The sequence below is a fragment of the Vombatus ursinus genome, unplaced genomic scaffold (assembly GCF_900497805.2).
Source record: "Vombatus ursinus unplaced genomic scaffold, bare-nosed wombat genome assembly UNPS02014789.1, whole genome shotgun sequence".
Lineage (NCBI taxonomy): Eukaryota > Metazoa > Chordata > Mammalia > Diprotodontia > Vombatidae > Vombatus > Vombatus ursinus.
The window spans coordinates 11,369,604-11,393,933 of NW_020954567.1; the positions used below are offsets into that span (position 1 = coordinate 11,369,604).

Consider the following 24,330-nt stretch of genomic DNA (forward strand, 5'->3'; position numbering starts at 1 on the left):
CAAATATTCACAGCAGATCCACATAGGTAAATGAGTGGGCAAATATTTACAGCAGATCCACATAGGTAAATGAGTGGGCCTGCTATTTGGGCAAAAAGTCATTGTGGAACCTTCAACAATTTAAAATATCTCAGCTACAAACAGAATTTAGTTAAAGAAAACCCGGTCCATCTGAGTGACACCGTGGCAGCTGCTCTCAGGACTACAGCAGAGGTTGGAGTTTTGTAGGCTTTCTGTCTTTTTTATGTGGAGTGCAGTGTTGTGTGCGATAATCACACCTTCTCAATTTCCAGACAAATTCCAGAATGTATCTTTCTCAGGTCATCCAAATAACCTCTGAAGTATAATTTTTTTAAATATCAAAATAATATTTTATCTCAAGCTGCATGCAATTTGTAAGAATAGGAATACTTCAAAGTTGTAAACAAATCTTTATGGTTAGAAATTTTATTATAAGCATAGTATGCTATGAGAATAGTCACTAATTTGACGTAAGACATAAAATATTACATTATAAGGAAACATTATAACAAATTAAGAACATATTTACATATAGTTATGGTCAAAAATTATACAGTACCTTAATTTTAAGGCATCTAGGTGGCACAGTGGATAGCACACTGGCCCTGGAGTCAGGAGGACCTGAATTCAAATCCGCTTCAGACACATAATACTTCCTAGTTGTGCGACTCTGGGCACGTCACTTAACCCTGTTTGCCTCGGTTCCTCATCTGGAAAACAAGCTAGAGAAAGAAATAGTAAACCTCTCCAGTATCTTTGCCAAGAAAAGCCCCAGATGGGGTCACAAAGAGTCAGACATGACTGAAACAACTCAACCTTAATTTTGCATATTTCAAGGCATAAGAAACCAAAGGTTGCCTAGTCTTAGGCTTTAGAAGCAAAAATAATAAATACAGGTAGCACAAATGGGCCAGGCAGTAAGTGCTACTCTAAAAAAATTATTAAACTAAACTCTTCCCATGCTTTCTGAAAGAAATATAACTGTATAAATGTATAACAAAAAGAGAAAATACTTGAATTTAGAGGTGCCAGTCCACCTGTCAAAGTTGAGTACTATTACTTCCCTCTCAGATAAGATGCCTCAGGTCTCTTCAAGGTAGAAATGGAGCAGCAGGAAGGAGAGATGTGCTTAGGTCAAGGGTGTCAGACAGGTAGAGCTAACACACACCGTGGGCTGAGCGTTCCATTTTCCCAGAATATTTGACTAACGTACCCACATCCCATTGCCCTCCAGGTTTGGCCTGCCCACTTCAGGTTCAGCTGAAATGTTCTTCTAGCATGAGAACCTCAGCAAAAATATGCCAAAGAATTTCCCTTGAATATAAAAAGTCAGGCTTCGGAACTAATCCTCACAAGAACACACCAGCAATGTGCAGTCTACAAACTGTTGGTTTTGGAGAACTTCAGATAGAGAGGAAAACAGTGTCTGCCATTGTGCCATCAGGGGATGGAGGAGGTTCAGAGAAGGGGGGGAAAGGAGCCCTGCCCAGGAGAAGTGAAGGCCAGGATTCTGTCTGGGTCACTCGAAGAAGAAACCATAGCAACCTAGCAATGCCTGGCCTTGGCATTGAACCTACCTGTCTTGCCTGTCTCGCATGATTGCTTTACTTCTTGGTTGCAGATAAGATGGCTTGCCAAAAGCATGTCTGAACATAATCCTTTGAATCCTAAACTGACTCGTTAAGCTGGGTGGAGCCACTCATGGCATTTCCTACCTCACAGAAAAAGCTGCAGTAGCCCATCATTTTACAGCTGTGCTTGCTGGCAGGGAAAGGAATGGCTGGTGAAGGGGGTCAGTGAGTTTAAAAGGCCCTCACTGCACACACAGAGAAGACTCAAAAGTTGCCATAAAAGAGAATTTTAGAATAGCCTCAAGACAGATCCACTGTAACCGTATTTTAGGTTGGAGATAAATTCTTATTTTTTTCCCCCAACAATGCACTTAATTTTATTAGTCAGCCAAAAGACATAATTAGCTCAAAGCAAAGACTTTTAATGAAATATCATTGTCTGAAAAGAGTCAAAAGAATATTTTCCCATAAACCAGGAGGTATTCTCCATTCTTTTTTAAAATAAATTTGCTATTCATTTTTAGCATTCACTTAAAAAAAGTTTTAAGTGGGTTATAGATAAATTCAATAGAGAATTTACCCTAAAAGAGAAATACAGTTGAAACAAGAAAGTATATGGTTTTTGCTGAGGCTTCTAATTTACTCATCAGTTCAGTGAGTGGAGATGAAAAGCCCTGTGAGGGGCCAAGTCACCTGAAAGAAAGAATATTTCAGGATCCTTCTGCCCATTAAAAGTTTAGCGTTAGTTGGAGTACCCTGACCACATAACGTCTGTTTTTAATAAAAAGCCAGAACAGGAATCCTAGCAAATGCATGCCAGAAAGGGGGTTTAAGATTTCAAAAAAAGGTTGAGAGACATTCTGAAAACTTTACTAGTGTTTTATTTATTTATATATTCTCTTTTTTCCTGATGAGTATGCCACAATTTTTTTCTACTTAAAGAGAAAAATAAAAAAGACATAAGTGCTATTCTTCATCATTTCCAGGACAACAGCAAATTTAGCTTTCTGAGAAAGAAGTTTCATTTTTCAAGTTCTTTGCTTCACTGAAAGCCCTTTCTTCTAGTCTATCTGAAACAGAAACTCCCAACGTGACAAGGCAACATGAACACTGTCCTGCTGATTCCCTGCTGCCTTTAATATCGTTACAAAAGCAATAAGTGAATCTTTGGAAGGAGGGGATTCAGTGTGGGCTTCTGCTTCCTTTTCTTCTGGACAGTCCACCAATTCATTAGCAAGTTATGACCTTGCCTTTTAAGAGAATAGATAATTTTGTCAAACCTCATTCAGAGTTAATCAAGCTACTTGTCCTTTTAAAGAAACCATGAGTGTTCTGGGTCTTTTTTTCTTTTTCTTGTTCTTTTTTAAATTGCTTTCCATTTTGATGTACAGGAGGGGAAGGAGAGAGGAGGGGGGGTAAATTTGGGCCCGTTTCTTCCTCTGCTTCTCAAGCTGTTTTGGTTTATGTACACTGGATTTTTCTGTGAGGAAGCTAAAACCGTTGCATGCTGTGTGCTTGCCTTAATTAATCCCACCTGAATAGGGAAGAGTCTGGCCCAACAGAGCTTACAAATGTGGGTGCTGACTTAGTGAGTAAGTTGATTGTGCAGCGTCTATGATTTGTAAAACATTTTCTGTTGCCAGGAGATCTGGGTTATCCCCTCCTTCCTTACCCCCAGCTCTTCTCTAAAGAGAATAAGCCAGGCTGGAGAAATCCAGCTGTATACTTGCTCAGTGCGATTATCTTAAGCAGATACAACTGCCTCCGTAGAGTCCCATCATGACCTTGTTCTCCTACTTAAAAATCAGAATCTTCATCAAACACTAACTTTACTTCTCAAAGAGTTATTCTTGGTTACAGCTTCTTAAAATTAGTTTATTGGGAATTGCAGCCTTGCCATTAACAGAACAAATTAACTGAATCAGAGTGTGTTTTTCCTGGCAACAGCTGATTCTGGCATTCATTCACTGGCTTGTACTCTGCTCCTCTCCCTTATCCTTGAACTAAGATGTTTTACAACAATCTGAATAGAAGGGTGGGGTATGATGGAGAGGGTCTCCATCCAAGGAGAGCACTTCTTCATTTACCTCATTGCTCCCATCTCCATTTAGTCCACATTAAAATAATAATAGTAACAATTGAAGGGCCTCCTTTGAACAGATCCTAGCTATCACTTCATAGGATCTTCTCCAAGCTTGGCTAAGTTGGGCTGTCTCAAAGGATTTACCCTCTAGTCCAATTCACTCCAGTTTACCCACACATGGGACCACACAGAATAGAGCCTAATCACTACTTGTGTCTAACCATTAAGGCTGATGACCAAATCATGTCCTGATTCTGATTTGTTCATATGACAGAACCATAGGCCCGCATCAGGATGGCCCTTTAGTCCCACAGTTATGTTTTAGAGCTACCAAGTTTGAAAAGAGCAAGTCCTTTTCATGACTTCACTAAGCTAATTCACTTGGCATCCTTGGTAAAGAGGCCTCACTACAGCCCCACATATTCAGTAAATTAGTCTTTAATCAAGTAATCCCAGAGGAAATCTGATATAAATACTCTGAAGAGACAAAATGTATTGATGTTCCTTTCCCTACAGTAACGAACTCCAGTTGATTCTACCTATAGTTTGTTTTTCATTTTATTTAAAAGTTGCTTTAGTATTAACTCAAGTGGCATCTGATGACTTGAAATATCTCTTTCACCTAAGCTAACCATGGGTTTTAATGATAGTTTATATGTAACTATTTTCACTTAGGGATAAGGTCTCCTTGTTTTGTTTTGTTGTTTCTTTTTTTTTTCAGCCAGTCCCCCAAATTTTGAGTAAGGACAAACCCTCGATTCTTATGAACATGGTATTGCATCCCTAACATCAAGGTTTGGTACCATGGAGGAAGAAGATGCTGAACTTTAAAGTTGTGGGCTAAGGGTACATGGACAAAGTTGCTTCTGTGACTAGCCTGTATTGATTCCTCCTCAAGAGGTATATTGGAGTCATTCTTACTCCTCAGCTGCCCTCCACAGTTATGGCTTCTTTTAACAGTTTGTTGCCATCTGGACAAATGATGCATTCAGTTCATGATTTCTGGTTTCAACCAAGACCTTTCCACTTCCTTAGCCACTCTCCCTGAAAGAAAGAAAGAGAAAAACAAAAGAATTCCAATTGTTCAGATGGATACCTTTTAATTTTTAGCCAAATTAAACTTAAAAATAATTGATTAAAGACAAACAATGAGGTAGATTTGCCAAGAACAGGATCGGGAACCCAACTTTGATTTGTTCTGTTTCTAACACTTCATGAATCTCCACAAGATTATTGTGTAACAGAATTTATGGAACCCTGCTTATAACTGTGTTGCTAGTTTAGCATTAGCCACCATGATAATTTAGGACCCTATGCAACTCAATATCATAAATATTCACAAATAGAAAGTGGGTCATACATTATTCCCTAAAGAGAATGACCAATTTAGTTTCCTTTCCTTTAGGTATTTCAGGAAACCTCACTCTCAGATTCTCATATGGCTGTAATTCCCAATATGATATATCAACCTAGATGACTAGATAAGTAATTTCATAGTCATTCCCATTTCAGGTCTTGGTTTCAAAACTTGTTTTAGTCAAAGTAAAATTAGTTTGGTGGTTTCCTTCTTGGGCCTAGAGAACTTTCTACTTTACATAAACATCTCCATCCTACCACAATTCAGAATGAGAGACTGCTCATGAGAGGCCCAGAAATAGAACTGCAAGTTTGGGGGAGATCAGAATTAGGGAGTATGGCAGATCACTGAGGCTGACTATTTCTCCAGTGTTTTTTTAAAGGGCCTTTCTACATGTTTTTTTCCAGACACCAAATGTTGATGGTAAAAGGAGAAATAGAAGATGACAAAACTATATAGTTTGCATTTCACATGCGTCAAAGCACAAGTCATGTAAAAGCAGACAGGCAATGCAAGTATAACAATATGCCCTTGTTAGCCCAGAGGTGGCTGGCATTGGGTTAACCAAACAGAACTGCTTCTGTGTTCCATGACAAGAAATAGCAAATAGCCCTTTCATTGTTCTCTTTAGGGGTTCTGAATTGCTGGCTTTCACAAATGGAGGGAAAGCTTTTCCAAAGGTGAAATATTCCTAGCCTTGCCCTGGGTCTCACCTGATTGATAGAGGAAGACAGCCAAGGCAGAAGTCTGGCACAGGAATCAGTGACCAGTAGAATATGCATAGTCAAAGATTTATTTTTTCCCTGTGGCCAGTCAGCAGCAAATTGCCACCAGCTGGAATCTGCTGAACATTCCTATATACAAGTTGATGTCAGCTTAAAAATAAAAGGCTAGACTGTAAGCAAATGTGTACTGTGGTGGGCACATCCGATAATGTGATTGCCACAGTTTTTTTCTCCCTCACTGCCACAAAAGAATGAATTTACAGTTAGACTTTCTGTTTCAGCCAGTTAGAGTTAGCTGTCATCCAATGAGTTTGTCCAAAACTTCAGTTTCATGGCATGCTAAATTGTAGCCCTTGAACCCTTTAAGTTCCATTCAAGTACCAAGCCTCCAGAATGGGCAATCCAAGCAGTCTCCCTTCGTTAGGAGTTATTGCCTATTGTGAAAAATTAGAAACAAAATGTAAATAATGCTTACCGAAGTTGCTTTAACCAGGAAATTCAAAATGTAAGTTTAAATGCTGGATCCTTCCCTCAAAGCCCTATGTCTTTAGGTGCCTACCTCCAGCAATAAGAGGAAAGAGTTTAAAAAGGAGCTGATGGCTTGGTGGCTTTTGTCTGCTTGTCACAATCTTATAGCTGTCTAAATGTAGAACTTTAAAGCAGTTGACATCGAAAGCCTTTGGCTTGCTCATGTCTACATATAGTAAGTTTCCTCTGTGGGTGTGTCTGGGTCTAAACACATATTTACACCCTTTGGTTGCCAGATAAAATCCACCTAGCTTACAGAATAACATGGTCCAAAATAATTTAGTATTTTTTGCCCTGGTCGGTTGTTTACAGGGGAGGGGAGTGGGTAAAGTTTGAGGGATCTGACTGTATATTGATGCCAAATTACTAGCAATTGGATGAGAGTGAGGGTCACATGGCTCCATGATCCAAAATTAGAAAAGTTTCTGTAGAGGGCAAGTCTGAAGCCACAAGGTATTTAGGCAACTTCCCAGTGTAGGCAATGTTGTAACTTGGTGTGACCCTTGTTCTTTCCTTTTGGCTGCTCTTCAGGCATCACAGCCACAGGGTGGACAAAAACTACAAAGAATGAGTGCTCGAAATTGCTGGATTTAAAAAAAAATGTTCCCACAAACATCAGTAAACATCCAATGTTGTTTAAGGAGAAGCAAAAGCATTAGAGTTGTATTATTCACACTTACAGTAGAAACAACATCCCATCCCAGCTGCTCAAAAAAGCTAGTACCTCAAATCCTCAATTGTTCAACCTAAGCAGGGAAAGTTTTGACTTAGATTTGCCCCAAGACATAATTTTTAGTCTATGAGATTATAGCATCTTTTCATTTTGTAAATTATTTCAGACATTGAAAAATAGGACCAAGAACATTTTCTAATTATTCTAATATAAATCGAAGAGGGTTTTGTAATGAATGAGAAATGAAAACAACATCCCTTACCTTTCCTTTGATGGAAAATGGGCCAATAAGGGCCAAACATATGGCAGAGAAAGAGAGAGAAGGATAAACAAGATAACTGGATACTACAGACAAGATAATCAACGACTAATAGGTTGGGAGTGCTTCAGGGTTTGCAAATCACTGGCCTTACAACCATCTTACCAAATACCACCCTTCCCCTATCCCACCCCCAACCCTCTTAGGGCCTGTAATTTCATTGGAGGAGAAAGCTCCCTCCTTCCATGAAGATATCCATTTCTCCCTAACTTAAGAGTCTTTAAAGCATTGCCTGGGGGCAATGAGAGGAGAAGTGACTAGTCCAGGACTCATAAACAATATGTATGAACCAATATGGATGGTAAGGATATTTCCAGGTACTTTGCTATCTCTGTGATTCTAAGAGAAGCTTTATTCAAATTGTAAGAACATTGGTTATAACCTCATATTTCTATAATACCTAAGGTTTTCAAAGTACTTTCCTCACAGTGTCTCTATAATGAGTATTAGTATCCTTAGTTAAAGTCACATTCTACACTCTATACAATTTTGTTGGTTCACTTTGAAATTATTCTCAAGATCAATTTTGAAGTGACTAATCTTTTTCTCAAAGTTTGAAGTCAAGGCACTGTTGCAATCGAATCTCTACACTCCTAACAGTATTCATACCTTTTGTGTTAGTAAATGAAAAAAAATGTAAAAATTGAAAAAAAATTACCACTACTATTTATAATAACCAAGAGAAAGTTTTGCTTTTTACAAGTAATGGGAAATATGAAATAAGTTGAAATAAAGAAATCTTATTAGAGAAAACGTCTACCTTACTGATTGCTTTGTGAGGTGGAAAATTAAGGAAGCCACAAAATATGTGCTGGCTGGAGGAATCACTGAAGTCCAGTAATTTCCTATTGCCTCCTTGAACCCTAACAAATCACAGAAGCATAATCTGGAACTGGAAGGGGATCTTAGAAATCACTCAGTCTAACCTTCTTGTTTTGAAGATGAGGAAATTGAGGCCCACAGAGAAGTGATTCTCTCAAGATCATACTAATAGACAGTCATAGAATCAGAATTTGAAAACAAGTCGCTTTCTACACTGCATCATCCTACTTCCAATATACTAACCCTGCATTTCAGTTTATCGAGCTATATAAATATGCTTTTCCAGGCATATTGAGAGTATTGTATAATTTTTTCAAACTATAACATTCTAATTTAAGAAATCTGAATGATTAAAGACTATAACATCATATTGGAAACCCATTTTAAATGATATTACATTAATAATAAATACACTTGAACAGTTTCCCCATTCCTGCTCAAACTTTGGTTATGTGGGTAAATGCTTCAATTTCATTTTATGTTTTACTATGTAAGGAAGATCAGTTACCTTCATATTGTTACTTAATTAATATCTGTTCAGCAGTCACAACATTTCAATTGCTTACAAAACCTCTAACCTCAGTCCTCAGGAGCTAATACACTTAAAAAACAGAGGTTTACCTTCCCTGAACCCCTAGGTTTTTCCTTCCCACAATGAAATTCTGAAAACAAATCTAGTCCCTTGCCCTGTAGAATAAATGATTCCACTAGTGTTTTCTTGAGAGTCATAACAGGTGTATGAAAGAGTGATCTCTAAGATCCCCTTCCAGTGTCCAAATGGATCTCCAGTATTTGCAAATTCATACCCATAACATCTAAATTTTTCAATCTGTTTTATAACTGCTACCTTTAAAGTCCTTATTTCTTTATTTTTTTTGTCTGTTATTCACCCGCTACACAAGAATACATAGTGAGAAAATGATACGTAAAGATTTGAGAAGAGACTATGAAGTGATCCCAGAGATCATTGGTCCATTGTCTCCAATGTCAGGGCAATGCTTGAGAATATTCTCCTGCAGCCATTTCTCATTTCACCTCCCTGCTTCATTCTTTCCCAGTTCTTTTTTTCTTCGTACCTCAATTCAGCAGCATCTTCTAAAACTCTGGACCCCATTCTTTTTTCCTTTAGTAACTTATGTTAGTCAGGCACCTGCCTTCTAGCTGCTTTTGGCAGACAAGTACAATGAGGTAATGAAAGGAAAAAAATGTCCTAGACTCTTTTTGGCTTCATATAACATCCAACATTATTCAAAACAGGACTTTGTTGTCAGGCCCTGTCCAAAATTGCTTTGAGATCTATTGACCAGAGCTTTTGCAGTCAAGTCAAGAGGTAATTGTGCTCCTCTTGAAAATTAGAAATTTGCCTTATACTCTACGTTTATTGTAGGTATATAGAGATTATATTATATTATTAAATTTACTACCTATATTTCAGCTGTTCTTATTATCTGACCTTTTCTATCACATCGGGGATGTTTAAGAAAATGTATATGTGCAAGATATAAGAGAAAATGAAATTTATTTATAAGTGTTTTGGGCTTCTCGTTCCCAGAGTCCAGCAGGTTTCTCATCAAGGGCCTCCCATGGTCATTGCAGCAATGTTTTTCTGAAAGCATATTTTGTGGAATATGGCTCCAGGATGGTGGCAGCTTTTGTTAAGTAAGATGCCTAAAAGGCTCCCATATGGTTTTCATCGATTTTGCAGTCTAGACTTGCTTTATTTAGTACTTTGGGTCTGAACTGGTAGAGGTTTTGTAGGCACTTTTATTAAAACAACAACATCTAAAAATGTGTATGTGCTAATAAGATATAAAACAAAAGGCTTAACTTCTTGTTAAAGTCTTAGGTCTAGGGCAAGGAAATTGTTTGAAAATTTATCACATGCTCACTATTGCTATTCTTCCCTACACCCACCAACCCACCCACCTCACTCTCACAAAATTGTACAAAAAATAGAAAATGTATAAGGAACATCAATAACTATTACATTTATACAATTGATACTATTTTCTTTGGTGGATTCTTTGTGACTGAGACTATAATTGTTAGTCAGAAACCTCTGATTCTTTCTCCAGACTCTTTACATGACCCTAGGGACATATGATCCCTGCCCTTTTAGCACTAACTTTTACAAACATAGCATTTCCTTTTCAAAAAAAAAAAAAGAAGGCAGAGGGGCCAGCCAGCCACTAAGTAAATGGAACTGAATTCTCCGGAGTTCAGAAGTGCCTTTGCCACATGTTGAAAATGTAGTTTTCAAAGGCTGTTTCTGAGTCTTTTTCTGAGAATTACTTAGAAGCAGCATGACATTATCAGAAAGAAAAAAAAAGTCACGACTTATATTTCTAGATCTGCACATAAATTGGCCTTTTGCTCCCTGATAATAGCTAACACTGTAAATCCAGCCCCAGTTTGACTGCATCAGAAAGAAGAGTTTCATGGAGGCAGAGCAAATGTGGGCCATTCTGTCTCTACCAATATCATTGCTTGGTTTGGGACTAAACATTTAATCGAGCTTAGTCACATATTTATTCACTGACATGGCAGTGAGCAAGGCATACTGCCTTTCTGTTTGTTTTTCTGTTTGCTCTGGGGGGAAAAAAACTTTAAAAAATCTCTTCTGAAGCATGTTAGAACTCCCCCTGCTGGAAATTTTTTAAACTGATGGAATTTCCTTAGAAAATAATCCCCCAAGACCTGGTTCTAACCAAAATCCCATTTTGATTAATATAATGATACCTCTTTTGATCAATGTAATTTTTCAAAACCACTAAAAGGAAAGAACACTGGGCTAAGGGTCAGAAGCTTGGGACTTGACTCCTGCCTGTGCCACTTATTAGCTGAATGACCTGGGTAAGTACAATGACCATTCATGGGTCCAATCCCACTACTGATCAGCATGGAAGCTTTAACTTGCTCCATTTTCCCAAATTGGACTGGTTTGTCCTTCCTTGGGCAGCCTGCTGGCCCTCTGCTCCCAGGGTTCACCATGTTAGTGCTAAACTTAGTGTGAACACCCCAATCTGATGCTCAGAACTCCTGAGCTTAATCAAACACCAACCTCAGCCTCTCCCAGCAACAGGGATCACAGGCATGCACCATCACACCTAAACATGTTATATTTGACTGGCTGATCATTACTTTCTCAAAATGATAGGAATTAAAATGTTAACTTTCCTCAAAATGTGATTTTTATAGCCTCACTATTCTCAAACACCTACCACCAGCACTTGATGCAACATGCACATTCGCTCTTTCCACATTTGCCGTGTCCCCTAATTCAGTTTAATTGCTGGCTCCTATATATAGGGACACAATTAGCTAGCTTTTTTCACCAGCCTTCCCTTTTTTTTTTCTTCTTCCCGACATTAAGTTGTCAAGAAATGTTCATCTTTTCAAGATGTTAGCCTTTCCCAGTGATTCACATACCTCATTTTCTGTATCCAGAAACTATCACTAGATCAACCAACCATCAAGAAGTATTAATTAAATGCCTACTGTGTGTCAGGCAGTATGCTAGGTACTGGGTATATATGAAGCAATGCCTACTTGTAAGGAGCATGTACTCTAATGAGGGAAGATGGGCAGACACCTAAGTCTATTCAGAATAAAAAGAAAAAGGAAACATACAAATAAATACAAAGTAGTTAAAGAGAAGGTATTTTGAGGAGAGTATTAGTGCTGAGGGATCAGGAAAGGCTTCAATCATGGAAAGGGTGGTGCTTGCGGGGCATCTTGAATGGAAGAATGCTGAAAGGAGGCTGAGGTAAAGGGAGAGCACATTCCAAGCACAGGGAATGCTCAGTCCAGATTCACAGAGATCGGAGATGGAGGGTCTTGTGTGAGGAATAGAGAAAGCCAGTTTATCTGTATCTCCAAGTGTAGGACGGAGAATCATGTCCAATGAACCTGAAGAAATAGTTTGGGGGCAAAGTTATTAAGGACATAGCACTGTTTCAAACCTCCTTTCAGGTAGATTTCACTCTCAGAATGACTATTACCCTGGGAATGGAGATCATTCCTATCATTTGAAACCCTCCCTACACTCTATTCCCAGGGGCCTCAGGAAGAACAATAATACATTCTTCCACTAGAAAGCCACTTAAGCAAACTGTTAAGGATCTCAACTAGCCAAAAAGCTTTATGACTACCACCATCTTGCTAGATATTCAGGTGTTGTGTTCCTAAAAAAAAAAAGAAAAGAAAAAGTCATGTCTAAGTAAGATTATTGGATTTGGGGGTTCTTTTGTTTGTTTTGGTTTTGGGGATTTGTTTTTTCATTGGTTGTTTTTGTTTTTACAAATCTAGTCATTTTCCCATTGGTTAACATAATCATTTCATTGACATTTATCTTTGTCTTTGAAGTAGTGACAATTAATAATAGCTCCTAATACTTAGGCTTTAACTTTCTCATGGACCCGCTCTATTTTTCCTATTAACTTTCTCACAGACCCACTCTGTAAGTTCTTTATATCAATGATCTCTAAAACACTTAAATACACCAGGGGAGTTATCACTTGTACAACGTGTGTGTGTGTGTGTGTGTGTGTGTGTGTGTGTGTGTGTGTATGTGTATAACATACTCTCTACAAAATACATCATAATATATATACAGATATGGTACAAAAATCCTTTCTATCCCTTGATACATCTTTTATAAATATGGATTTTCTATATTCCTGATACTCTTGAAGCAGGTTTAAAAAAATCAAGATGTGGGCTAATGCCGTAATTGGTCAAAATTTATCCTGGGGTTAGACCAATTTCCAGTTGTTTTATAGCTCTCTTCCACTACAAACCCTTCATCCTAGTCATGATGAATTCAGTTGTACATTGCCCTGTAGAATGTTTTAACTGAGCATAGATAATAACTAGTGACTTCCCTCTCTTAATTATTTATCTACACATAGTTTGTTTGTACATATTTGTTTGCTTCTTGCTTTCCCCATTAGATTGTGAGTTCTTCTAGGATAAGGACTGTCTTTTGACCCTTTTCATATCACTGGTGCTTAGCACAGTGCCTGGCACATAGTAGGCACTTATCAAATGTTTACTGACTGACTGACTAGACAGTCTGGGCAAATTAAGTTTTAAGTTGGCCCTTTCCTACAATCAAGTTAGTGACACCATCTTTCTAGCCTTATGGAAGGGATCTAAGTCCAATATTCATAGGAATGCATAGAAAGGATGACAAGGTAAATTATGTTCCACAAATTCCAAAGATCAACTGCTGTGAACAGGAAATGAAGTGATCACACAGTCAAAGATATCAGAAAGTTCCTTACTTTGTAGAAATGTGTTCCTGTAAAGCCAGTTTACAGAAATTATTCTTTATTATACCAATGACTTACATTATAAAATTGTACATGCATTCCTATGGAGAAAAACATTCTGACCCCAAGATACAATAAGAATCACATTCAAGAGTATTGGCAAACTTTTAAAAGCAACTATTAAATGGGGAAATTATAATATTCTAATAAAATTGATGATTTGGATTCCCATTCCTAAATTTTATTTGGAAGCTGGCTTTAAGGTTGTTTAGACAAATAGTGGTAAGCATATACAAAAGGTCCTCCAGAGCTAATTGAAAAATTGGCTATAAATAAAGCACAGATATAGGAATACATCCAAGTGTTTAGAGTGAATTTACAGATGAAACTATGGAACTGTTGTAACCCTATGAGTATCGGAGTGAAAGTAAAGTAGCTTTAGCTTTGACTCCAGTCTGTGATTTTATTTTTAAAAAAACCCACTCCAAAAAGAATAAGCAAGTTTGTGTTAATATATAATAAAAACATGATCACTGAAATTTTTAGCAATCATAAACTCTAGAAGAAAGCAAAGTGATTTATGTAAGATCACTCCTAACTCACCTGCTAGCATTCTTTCAGAAAAAAAAATTAAGCATATAATTAAGGAAAAACCAATTGACACAATTCAGGTTAACTAGGTCTTATGGTGGACAGAGTGCTGGACTTGGAGTGAGGAAGACTTGAGTTTGAATCCCACCTTAGCTCCTCACTAGCTGTGTGAACTTGGGTATATTACTTAACCTTTCCTAGCTCCAGTTTCTTTCTCTATAAAACAGGGACAAAAATAACACCTACCTGGAAGCTATTGTGAAGATCAAATGAGGTAATAGTTATGGAGTGATTGGAAAGCCTTCAAGTCCTATGTAAATGCTAGTTATTATTAATTAGAATTTCTTAAGACCTCTGACAAAATTTCACACCATTTTTTTCTTTTGAATTACTGTAGAATTGACAGAAAGCTAAAAATGGAGATAAATTGACACCTTGCTGCACAAATTACAGAATCACAAAATGTTAGAGTTTAAAAATACCTCAGAGGCCTTCTAGACCAACCCATACATGAATAAAATTCCAATCTACAACATACCCAACTAAGAATCACTCAACTGTTGCTTGCAGACCTCTAGTGAGGAGAAACACATTACATTTTTATGTATTAAATGTCAATTTATTAGATTCAGCCCAATATTCTATCCTGTTGAGATCTTTTTGGATCCTGATTCTATTTTCCAATATGTTAATTATCTATCCTAAGTTTGTAACATGCAGATTTGTTAGGAACATCATCTGTGGCTTTATTCATCTCATCAGTAAAAATGTTAAATAGCACAGGACAAAGCACAGATGCCTTGGCCATTCTACTAGACTTCCTTCCAAGCTGACATTAAAATATCGAGTCTGGCCATTCAACCAACTCCAAATCCAACTAGCTATACTATACAGTCCCTATATATAGATATATTATATTACAGATATGTAGTATATCTCTTCTTTTTTTTTACAAGAATAGCATGAGAAACTTTGCCAAATGCTTTCCTAAAATCAAGGTTATATCTATAGCATTCCCCTCAACTGCTCATCTAGTAAACCTGTCCAAAAGGAAATTAGGCTACTTAGCCATTACTTATTTTTTATGAAGCCATGTGAGCTCTTTGTGTAATCACTTCTTTTTCTAGATGGTCACTAAATATCTCTTTAGTCAGTTTTATAATTTTGCCAGAGATTGAAGTCTCTCGTAAAATTTTAAATTTTGAAGACATCAGTGACTACTCTTTTGTGACAATCAGGTCAATACGTGCCCTTTCCTATGCTTGTAGTATCTCTTATTTTCCACGACATTTCAAAGATCATTAACAGTAGCTCGGTCATTGCTTCCATCAATAATCTCAGAATATCATGGAATATCATTTATCTTGAATTGATCACATGAACTCAAGGACAGGTAGATGCTTTCTTATATCTCCTTGTTTATTCTGGGTATCAACTGCCTTTCAGCCATTTTTATTCTCTTCTGTCCAAACCAAAACTCACTATACTTGGCTGAGAAAGTAGTATCAAAATAACAGTCAATTTGTTTGGATTTCTTCCTATCACCTATTATCATAATTCCATCCATCCTGAGCATTAATCTTATCCCTTTGTTGATCTTCTTCTTTTTTTCCTAATATTGTTAAAACAAACAAGCCCCTTTTGTTGTCCTTAGCATTCCTCTGCAGCAGCAGCTCATTCTGAGCTTTAATACTCTTAATGCTATTCATATGAGATGTTGCCGTTCTTCTGTATTCATCTTATTACCTGCTCTTCATTTCATTTCTCCACATCTTTTGAAAGTTTATTTATCCATTACTTATGTATCCTCATGCATTGGATTCTTTATAAATTTTCTCTTTTTCTTTCTCAATGGAATTATTTCTTTTTACAGTTTTTCTCATGAATGTAATTCCTCCATCCATCCTGGAGTGATTTCCCCTTTGATTTTTGTCCCTGGAATCTCACTTTTATTTTCTCTGAAATCTATTTTCTCAAAATCTAGAGAGTTGAACCATTTTCCTATAACCCTTCATCATAAATTTTAAAATGGATTGGTCACTTGCCCCACTAAGATTCTCATCATTTCTACTACATCAACAAAATCTTACTTGTTGGTGAGAATAATATCAATCACTTGATAATCATCAAGTATTTACTGAATGCTTCTTCTGTGCCAGGCACTGTTTTAGGTACTAATTTTCAAACAATCAAGAGGAAGTACTGTTTAAACATCAAAAAGTAATAGAATTCATTATCCCCCAAGAAGCGAAGGTAGCCTGAAACTATAAATTCTTTTAATAAAGATTTAGCTCAGTCCATAGTGATATATCCATAATGGTCTATTAAAGCTCAGTACATTTGTTTTGAGCTACATGCCTCCCTAACCTTTTGAGGTCATGTCATGGAGAACAATCATGCTGTCTTTTGGTGCCCATAGAGAGGGGGAAACTTTACAGTATATGGACCAAAGTTCCATCCCAATATAGAAATTTTTATGATCTTATGTGTTTTGTATATAGTAGGCTTTCAGTAAATCTCTGAAAGAATGAATATTACCAAATACAAATATGCTGAAACTTGAAATGCCATACTAAAATTGTGTTCTCTTAGAAGCAAAACCCAAATTTACTTTAAGTTTATCCTAAATTAAATATTTAATCATTAAATATTCATTGAGTATGGAGGGCAGGGACTGTTTCATATTTGCCTTTTTCTTTCCAACACAATTACAATGCCTAGCCCCTAAGCTAGAATTCCAGAAAAGTGCTTGTTAATTGAATGATTCATTCTTTCTTTCTTTCATAGCATTACAAAATGCTTATACACTATGAAAGAACACAAAACAGTGTTATGTGTTGTCCCTGTCATCAAGGAGCTTACAATTTTCATGTAAAGGAGATATTCTCACACTATGAAAGTTACATAGCTTTGCACAAGTAGAAACAGGAGATTTCACAAGAAAAAAAATGTCAAAAATCTCAAAGTTTTTAACTCTTCCCTTTAAGAAAGTTGCTTATTTAACAATTTAGGACTATCAGTGATTTGTTTGTCTTTAAGATATGAGCTCTAGCTTATCTTTCATCACTGATTTATTATTTCTGTACCTTCCCAAGTAATCTTTGGTCATATAGCACAGCCTACTTACAGCCATCACCTATCTCTTCCTCGCTCTTTGGTCACTCACAGATATTGTGGTGTTCCATGATTCCTAGGTCATAGAATATTACTGTTCAAAAAGGTCAGCCTTCATGTCAGGAAACAGCCTGATAACACCAAAAGCACTGCTGAATTTTCCAAATGTAATCCATGTGGGGTCCAGTCTTGGTCCATTTATAATACTGGTGCAAGAGACTAATGAACCAATATAATGGGCTGGATATCCAGTTGTATGTCATTAAATGAACACTATGAATTCTTTATCTACTTGGTTCTATGTGAATTTCTGGGCAGAACTCTTTTGAATGACCTTGGATTATATACATATTAATTCACAAATCACTTAAGGACATCCCTGAGGGTCAATATTTTCCTACCATAGAGAATAAAAACTATAAAATAGCTCTTAAATTCTAGAGAAACAATCACTCCATATTCTTAGTCCTAAGTTTAATAAAGTCATTCATTACTTTCTCATGAGTTCAGTGAAAAATTATAAGTAATTTAAATTTCAGCAAATTGAATGATACTTACAATATTAAATACTTAATAAGGAGATCTTGTTATCTAAAAGAAACCTATAGTATTTCTTTAATAATGTAATTTCCCAAATCTGGAAAGACTTACATGAGCTGCAACAAAGTGAAATGTACTGTGTACAAAGTAACAGCAATATTTTAAGATGATCAGCTGTGAATGACTTAGATATTCTCAGCAATACAATGAACCAAGACAACTCTAAAGGACTTAGGATGAAAAATGCTATCCATCCCCAGAGAAAGAACTGATGGTGTCTGAATACAGATTGAAGCATACTTTTTTTTAAACTTTATTTGGAACTCAAAGTTTTAAAAACAAATGTTAAAAATTGTTTTTACATGTAACTAGGGAAAAATAAAATACTAAATTAAAATGTAAAAGACAGAAAAAAAATAGTATAGTTTCCCCCTTATGAATTTCTTTGAAACTTTGTATAAAGAATTACACTCTTTTAGCTGTCATGCAAGTGGGTTGCTCCAATTCTGAGATGGGTTGGTACTGCATTCTTACAATCCTCATAGGGAAATATGTAATACTTCACCTGTGATACTAGAAATGCTTAATCTCTGTGTATATTAACACTTTTAGAAGCAAATAATATTCATTAATACCATATAATTTGTTGTAATTCCTGCAGATTGCTAATGAAGTAACAGCCAACTTAATAAAGCCTCATCTTCAACATCTCCAAACCTAAATCCACAATTGAATCTTAGCCATGTTTAAGACTACTTCTTAAAAATCAAAGGATTCCCACCATCTTTTGATTCTTCCTCTTACAATAATATACAATAATACCAATAGCTGATATCTTTATACTGTGTCACACTTTCATCCTTCTTTGAGACTGCCAACAATCCTGTGAGGTAGGTATTTTCTCACATATTATGGAATTACAGAATTTTAGAATTTCTTAGAAGGGATCAAGGTGACCATCTAATCTAATCCATAACTAAAAAGGAATTCCTATCGAAACAAATCCCACATATGGTCATTCATTTTCCACCAGAAGACTACTAATGAAGGGTATCTCATCATTCCACTTTTGGACAAGCCTAATTAATAGGAAGTTTTCCCTACATCAAGACTAAATCTGATTTTCATTTTTTGAGTTTTGTTTTATTTTGCAATTTCTACCTTTTCTTCCTGGTTGCTCTTGGGGGCCAAAGAAAATAAGTCTACACCTTCTTCCATATGACAAACTTTAAGACATTTGAAGACAAACAATTATCATTTCCCTCTTGCAATCCCAACAAGTCTTCAGTTCTCCAAGCTAAACATCCCCCATTCCTTCAAATACTCTTTATATGACATGATTTTAAGGGCTTTCCTAATCCTGACTGCCTTCCCCTGGACACTTTCCTGCTTATTGGTTATTTTTCTTTTTTTTCTTTTCTTTTTTTTTTTTTTTGCAAGGCAATTGGGGTTAAGTGATTTACCCAGGGTTACACAGCTAGTATGTGTCAAGTGTCTGGTCTGACACCAGATTTGAACTCAGGTCCTCCTAACTCCAGGGCCAGTGCTCTATCCACTGAGCCACCTAGCTGCCCCTTATTGGTTATTTTTCAAAACTGGTACTCAGAACTGAACCCAGTATTATATAGTATGAACAGGGAAGAATACAGTAGGACTATCATTGCCTTATTTACAAATATTGAGACATTGCAAATAATGTCTCAATACAAATCAAGGTTGCATTAACCTTTTGTCTGCCATGTCACAATAATTACTAATATTAAACTTGCTGTTCACTCAAGCCCCTATATCTTTTTTCTAGACAAACTGGTACCTAACTTTATCTCTCCTCCTCCCACATCTTATACTCACAAAGTCAGTTTTTTTTAACTGTTTCATCCTCTATAAAAAAGGGGCAACAATAGAACAACACCTCGAGGTTGTTGTGAGGCTTAAATGAGGTAACAAGTACAAAGTGCTTTGCAAACCTCACAGTCCTATATAAATACTAGCTATTATTATTTAGAATTTCTTAAAACCTCTGACAAAGTTTCATACCGCTGGTTTTTGTTTTAGTTGAGTTGTTGTAGAATTGACAGGAATATTTTTTCATGGATTAGGAGCTGATTTCCTTATTTCTATTGGCAGTTATCAGCATCCCATCCACCCTAAGCAGCAACCATTTTTTAACTTCTTTCCCCCAACATAGCTAATTTTTTTTAAAAACCTTCTTCATTGTCCTTGATGTTCATCACCAAACTCAGTTTATTCTGATCTTTAGCATTCTTGACACTGTTTTTTACAGGACTGTGCTACACTTTTGAATTTAACCTTTATTATCTTCCTTCCTCTGTACATATCTATTTCTGTATATATATATATAGACATAGATATAAATATATGTATAATTTTTTAAAAATCGGGGAAGCTAGGTGGCGCAGTAGATAGAGCACCGGCCCTGAAGTCAGGAGTACCTGAGTTCAAATCCGGCCTGAGACCAAACACTTGACACGTACTAGCTGTGTGACCTTGGGCAAGTCACTTAACCCCAATTGCCTCATCAAAAAAAACAAAAACAAAAAAACAAAAAAATCTAGGTTGGAGCATTTCCTGTGCATCTACAATTGTCTCTTTAAACACTCACTGGAGATGTTTCCTTTTGTCCTCACTGGAGATGTTTCCTTTTGTCAGTTTCATTCTTGAGAATTTCCCCTCCTCTTGGGAACAACTTTCCCTTTAAAATTTAGTCCATGGAAAATACTATTTACCTTTTGTGTTTTATTTACTATTTAGCACTCCTCTGATGTCTTCAAAAATCTGTTTTCCCAAAATCTAGGGTATATGTATGATTATGCCAGGCTTTCAAGATTTCTCTTATTTCACCACAGAAACCATTCTCTCCCTTTTAATTAGACTCTACATTTTACAGATATGGAAATTAAGTATCAAATGCTAAGTATCTTGTTCATGGTCACACAGCTAGTATCAGAGACAAGATCTGAACCTAGATTTTCCTAGCACAAAGTCCAGCATACTGTCTGCTGCAATAAACTGTGCTTACACCCTCCATTTCTCTTTTACTTTTTCTTTTCTCTATTAAGTGAATTTAAGTAATAATAAAAGCAAGATTGAATCTACCATTTCTAGGAACCCAGGACTATAGGACTTACCACTTTCTTTCATCACAGTCAACATACTTACCAAGCAGAAAGGATACTTGCTGAGATATTTTCATTTAAAAAACTTACTCGTTTCCCACTCTTAAGAGTATGAAAAGAGCATAGAAAGAATATTGGATCCGGAGTCAGAAGAGCTGGATTCAAATCCCAGTTCTGCTACTGACTCACCTGTATACCTTTGAGTAAATAAATTCACTTCTCTGGACCTTACTTTCTTTATTTGTAAAATGAGGGAATTGAACTCTGAATTCTAAGGTCCCCTTCCAGTTATTTTCTTTTCAGTATGTTTTAGAAGAGTTATCACCCTACTGATACCATCTAGTTTCCATTAATCAAGACCTGTAGACCCACATCTTTTTTGTCCTGAGTATTTCCATTGTGTGGTGATAATCCACAAGCATCTTTATTGAAGGGGGTCTTTTGAATCTCCCCCAGTTTAACCAAGCTACCTTCCCTGACATCCAAAGCAATTTGTCCTGCAAGAGTCCTACTATAAAGTTGACCCAATATCTATGAAAAGCTCAGAACTACCTAAGCTTAGCCAAAGTAGGTCATTGGCCTCAAGGGGCAGCTGACATTTTACTTCTTCCATTCTTACCACCATAAATCAGAAGAGGAAAATAGGATGAAACAAAGAAACTAACATACACTTCTGATTTAGCGGAGAAGTCATTCTACTCATCTACAATTCCATCCACCCTGCAGCAGCATTTGCCTTTCTTGTGACATTTGGTAGAGTGCAAAAATAGTATACAGTGCCCAGCCCTGCAGCTACAAATTGTAAGGCCATTATGTTGGTCTCACATCTTTCAACTTTGATTTGAAAGCAGAAGCATGGCTCTCTATACTATAGTAACTAAAAACCAACCACATACACACAGTGTTTCAATAAACTCTAAGTGATACAAGATGCTCTATTTCAATAAAAAATGGCAACTTAATGAAACCCATCACAAAGCAGAGCAACTGAGGAACAGTTGTTGCAAAATTAATAACTTTTCTTTACCCAAAGCAAACTCTGTTGCATAGTGGATTTTTTAAAAACCACTTTGAATAGGTTAGAAGCTGAAATAATGAAATGAGCATTAATGGTTGACCTGAAATGTACTTCTTTAGCCCCCTTAGACAGCATTCTGTGTCCACCTCTATGCCTGTACAAAATGTGGTTCTCGTGTCTGCAATATTCTCCCTCCTCACTTTTGCTTCTTGGAACCCCTGGCTTTGTTCAAGCCTCCACTTAAATTCTTCCCTCTCTGTGAGGCCCTTCCTCTTCTCCCCTTGTTGTCAAACACTTCCAGCCCTCCTAACCCTTTGTAATTTAGACATGCTGTGTTTACTTGTTGTCATCTCTATAAAGAGAATTCTGAGATTTGTGGATCCAGTCCTAGACTATTTTGTGAGCTGCAGTCCCATGTCACCAACTGTCTCTTGGACATCTTGGGTGGGATTCCTAAAGGCGACTCAACCTCTACATGTCTCCAACTCACCTTTCCCCCAACTTCTTCTCCTCTTCCCAACTTCCCTATTACTACTGAGCGCACCATAGTCCTCTCAGCCACTCAGCCTTGCTATCATTTTGACCCCTCGCTCTCACTCACCCTAAATTTTGTCTCTTCTACCTTCACATCATTTCTCTTGTGAGCCCTTCTCTTCACTCATACAGTAACAGCCCTCATTCAGGCCTTCATTGCCTCTCACTTGGACCACTGCAATAGCCTTCAAATGCATCTTCCCACCCCTCTGCATTTAAACCCTTCTCAAGCTACCAAGGTGATTTTTCTCAAGTTCAGGTCTGACCACATCACCCCTGCTCAGTAAGTTCCAGTGGCTCCCTCTCACCTCCACAAACAATATAAACCCCTTCATATTGGCCTCTAAAGCTGTTCAGAGCCTGGCTCCTCCTGGCTTTTCAGTCTCTTCACACTTTACTCTCCTCCATGCATTGGCCATCTCTCTCCCTCTGTGCACTGACTGTCACCTGCCTATTGCTGAAATGCTCTCATCCTCCCCTTCCTCCTCTGGACTTCCCTGGCTTTTTTAAGACTCAACTCAAGTCCCACCAACTGAAGGCATCTGTTAATCCCCCTTCCCTCTCAGATTGCCTCCCACCTGCTGTGTTCTGACTATCTCATACAAACTTAGTGGTTCACATGTTACGATTACATTAGAACATAAGCTCTTTGAGGGTAAGCCTATTTTTGCTTTTCTTTGTATTCCTAGACTGTCACATTAAATATTGATATCAGACACATAAAACGCAAGACCCGTGCACTGCCTGGCCCACACTGAGTCTCCATAAATTCTTGTTATTGATTGACATGTTGCTCCTTGGGAGAATGTAAAATCTTTTGAGAATGGGACTGTTGTCCTTTTTGTCCTTATGTCCTCAGCATCTAGTATGGTGTCTGCCACATAGTAGGTACTAAATAAATGCTTACAGAATTGAATTTGCTTTCTTTCTGGTGGTTCCCCAGAGGGAGTATCTTAGCATTTTTGTATTAGTAAAACTCACCTTGAGTCCCAGAATCTCAGAGCTGGAGGGGATCTCAAAGATTGCTGAGTCTCACCCATACCTATCAAGGAATGCTCTCTGAATGAACCTGAAAAGTGGCCACCCAGTCTCTTCTGGAAGATCTTTAATGAGGGAGGGAGTCCACTGCTTCCTGAGGCAGCTTTGCTCTCCATTGACATACTGATCACTGTTAGGAAGTTGTTGGTTTTTTAATTTACATTATCCTCATTTTGGCTCTTTATTGCTTCCTCCCATTGTTCCCAGTATTACCATATGAGGTCAAGCACAATAAAGTCTAACCCCTCTTCTACGTGATCAGCCTTCATACCATAATGGCTTTCATATCCCCCTAAGTCTCCTCTTCTCCAGGCAAAATACTCGGTTCCCTCCACAAACCCTCACGAGTCATGAAGACCCCCTTCACTTTCCTAGTAGCCCTTCTCTCAGCACTCTCTAGCTTATCAATGTCATTATGAAATTTAGCCCCCAGAACTGAACAGTTCTTTTCATGGGATCTCCCCAGTGCAGGTACAGTGGAACTATGTATTCTCTGGACCTTATGCCTACTTTACTACCACCTGATAATATATTAGGTTTCTTTAGCTACCACTGGACTGATACTGAACTTGCAGTCTACTAAGAATCCTAGATTTTTTTTTCAGATAAACTGCCATCTAGTCATAGACTCCTTCTGCCATATCATACTTAGGAACTTGATTATTTAAACCAAGTATAAGACTTTATATTTATCCATATAAAATTTCATCTTAATAGTTTTGGCCCAATCCTCTGACATTTGTTAATAAATTAGTATTCATTTTGCGCTATTTTCTAGTAAGATTTAAGATAGACATCTACTAAAATTTTAGTTAGATATTTTGATCTCATTTTTCTCTGAAGCAATTGCAGGTCCAAGTTGATTATAAAATATTCATATTTGTAGTTTAATTTTATTCCTATAAAATTATGAAGTAGGATTCAATTCAATTTCATATTCATCAAGAACCTCTCTCTCTCTCTCTATATATATATATATAATATAT

At 37.0% G+C, this 24,330-nt stretch overlaps 1 protein-coding gene and 1 long non-coding RNA gene across 8 annotated transcripts in view; one reads left to right on the plus strand and one right to left on the minus strand.

The window, feature by feature from the left end:
- Nucleotides 1-623, minus strand: part of LOC114047611 — an 8,288-nt gene extending 7,665 nt beyond the window's left edge. Inside the window, exon 1 of the long non-coding RNA XR_003569638.1 lies at nucleotides 581-623. This is a non-coding gene — a long non-coding RNA (uncharacterized LOC114047611). The remainder of the gene's footprint in view (nucleotides 1-580) is intronic.
- The window catches only part of DNM3 (dynamin 3), a 689,813-nt gene that overhangs the window by 573,865 nt on the left and 91,618 nt on the right, over nucleotides 1-24,330 (plus strand). The window contains exon 21 of one of the 7 annotated variants that reach the window (XM_027868467.1): nucleotides 4,397-4,716. The exons of 5 other annotated variants lie outside the window; for them this stretch is intronic. In XM_027868467.1, the coding sequence (XP_027724268.1) occupies nucleotides 4,397-4,415 (19 nt within the window). In that variant the 3' untranslated portion in view covers nucleotides 4,416-4,716. One more of the 7 variants, XM_027868466.1, reaches the window with a different exon arrangement.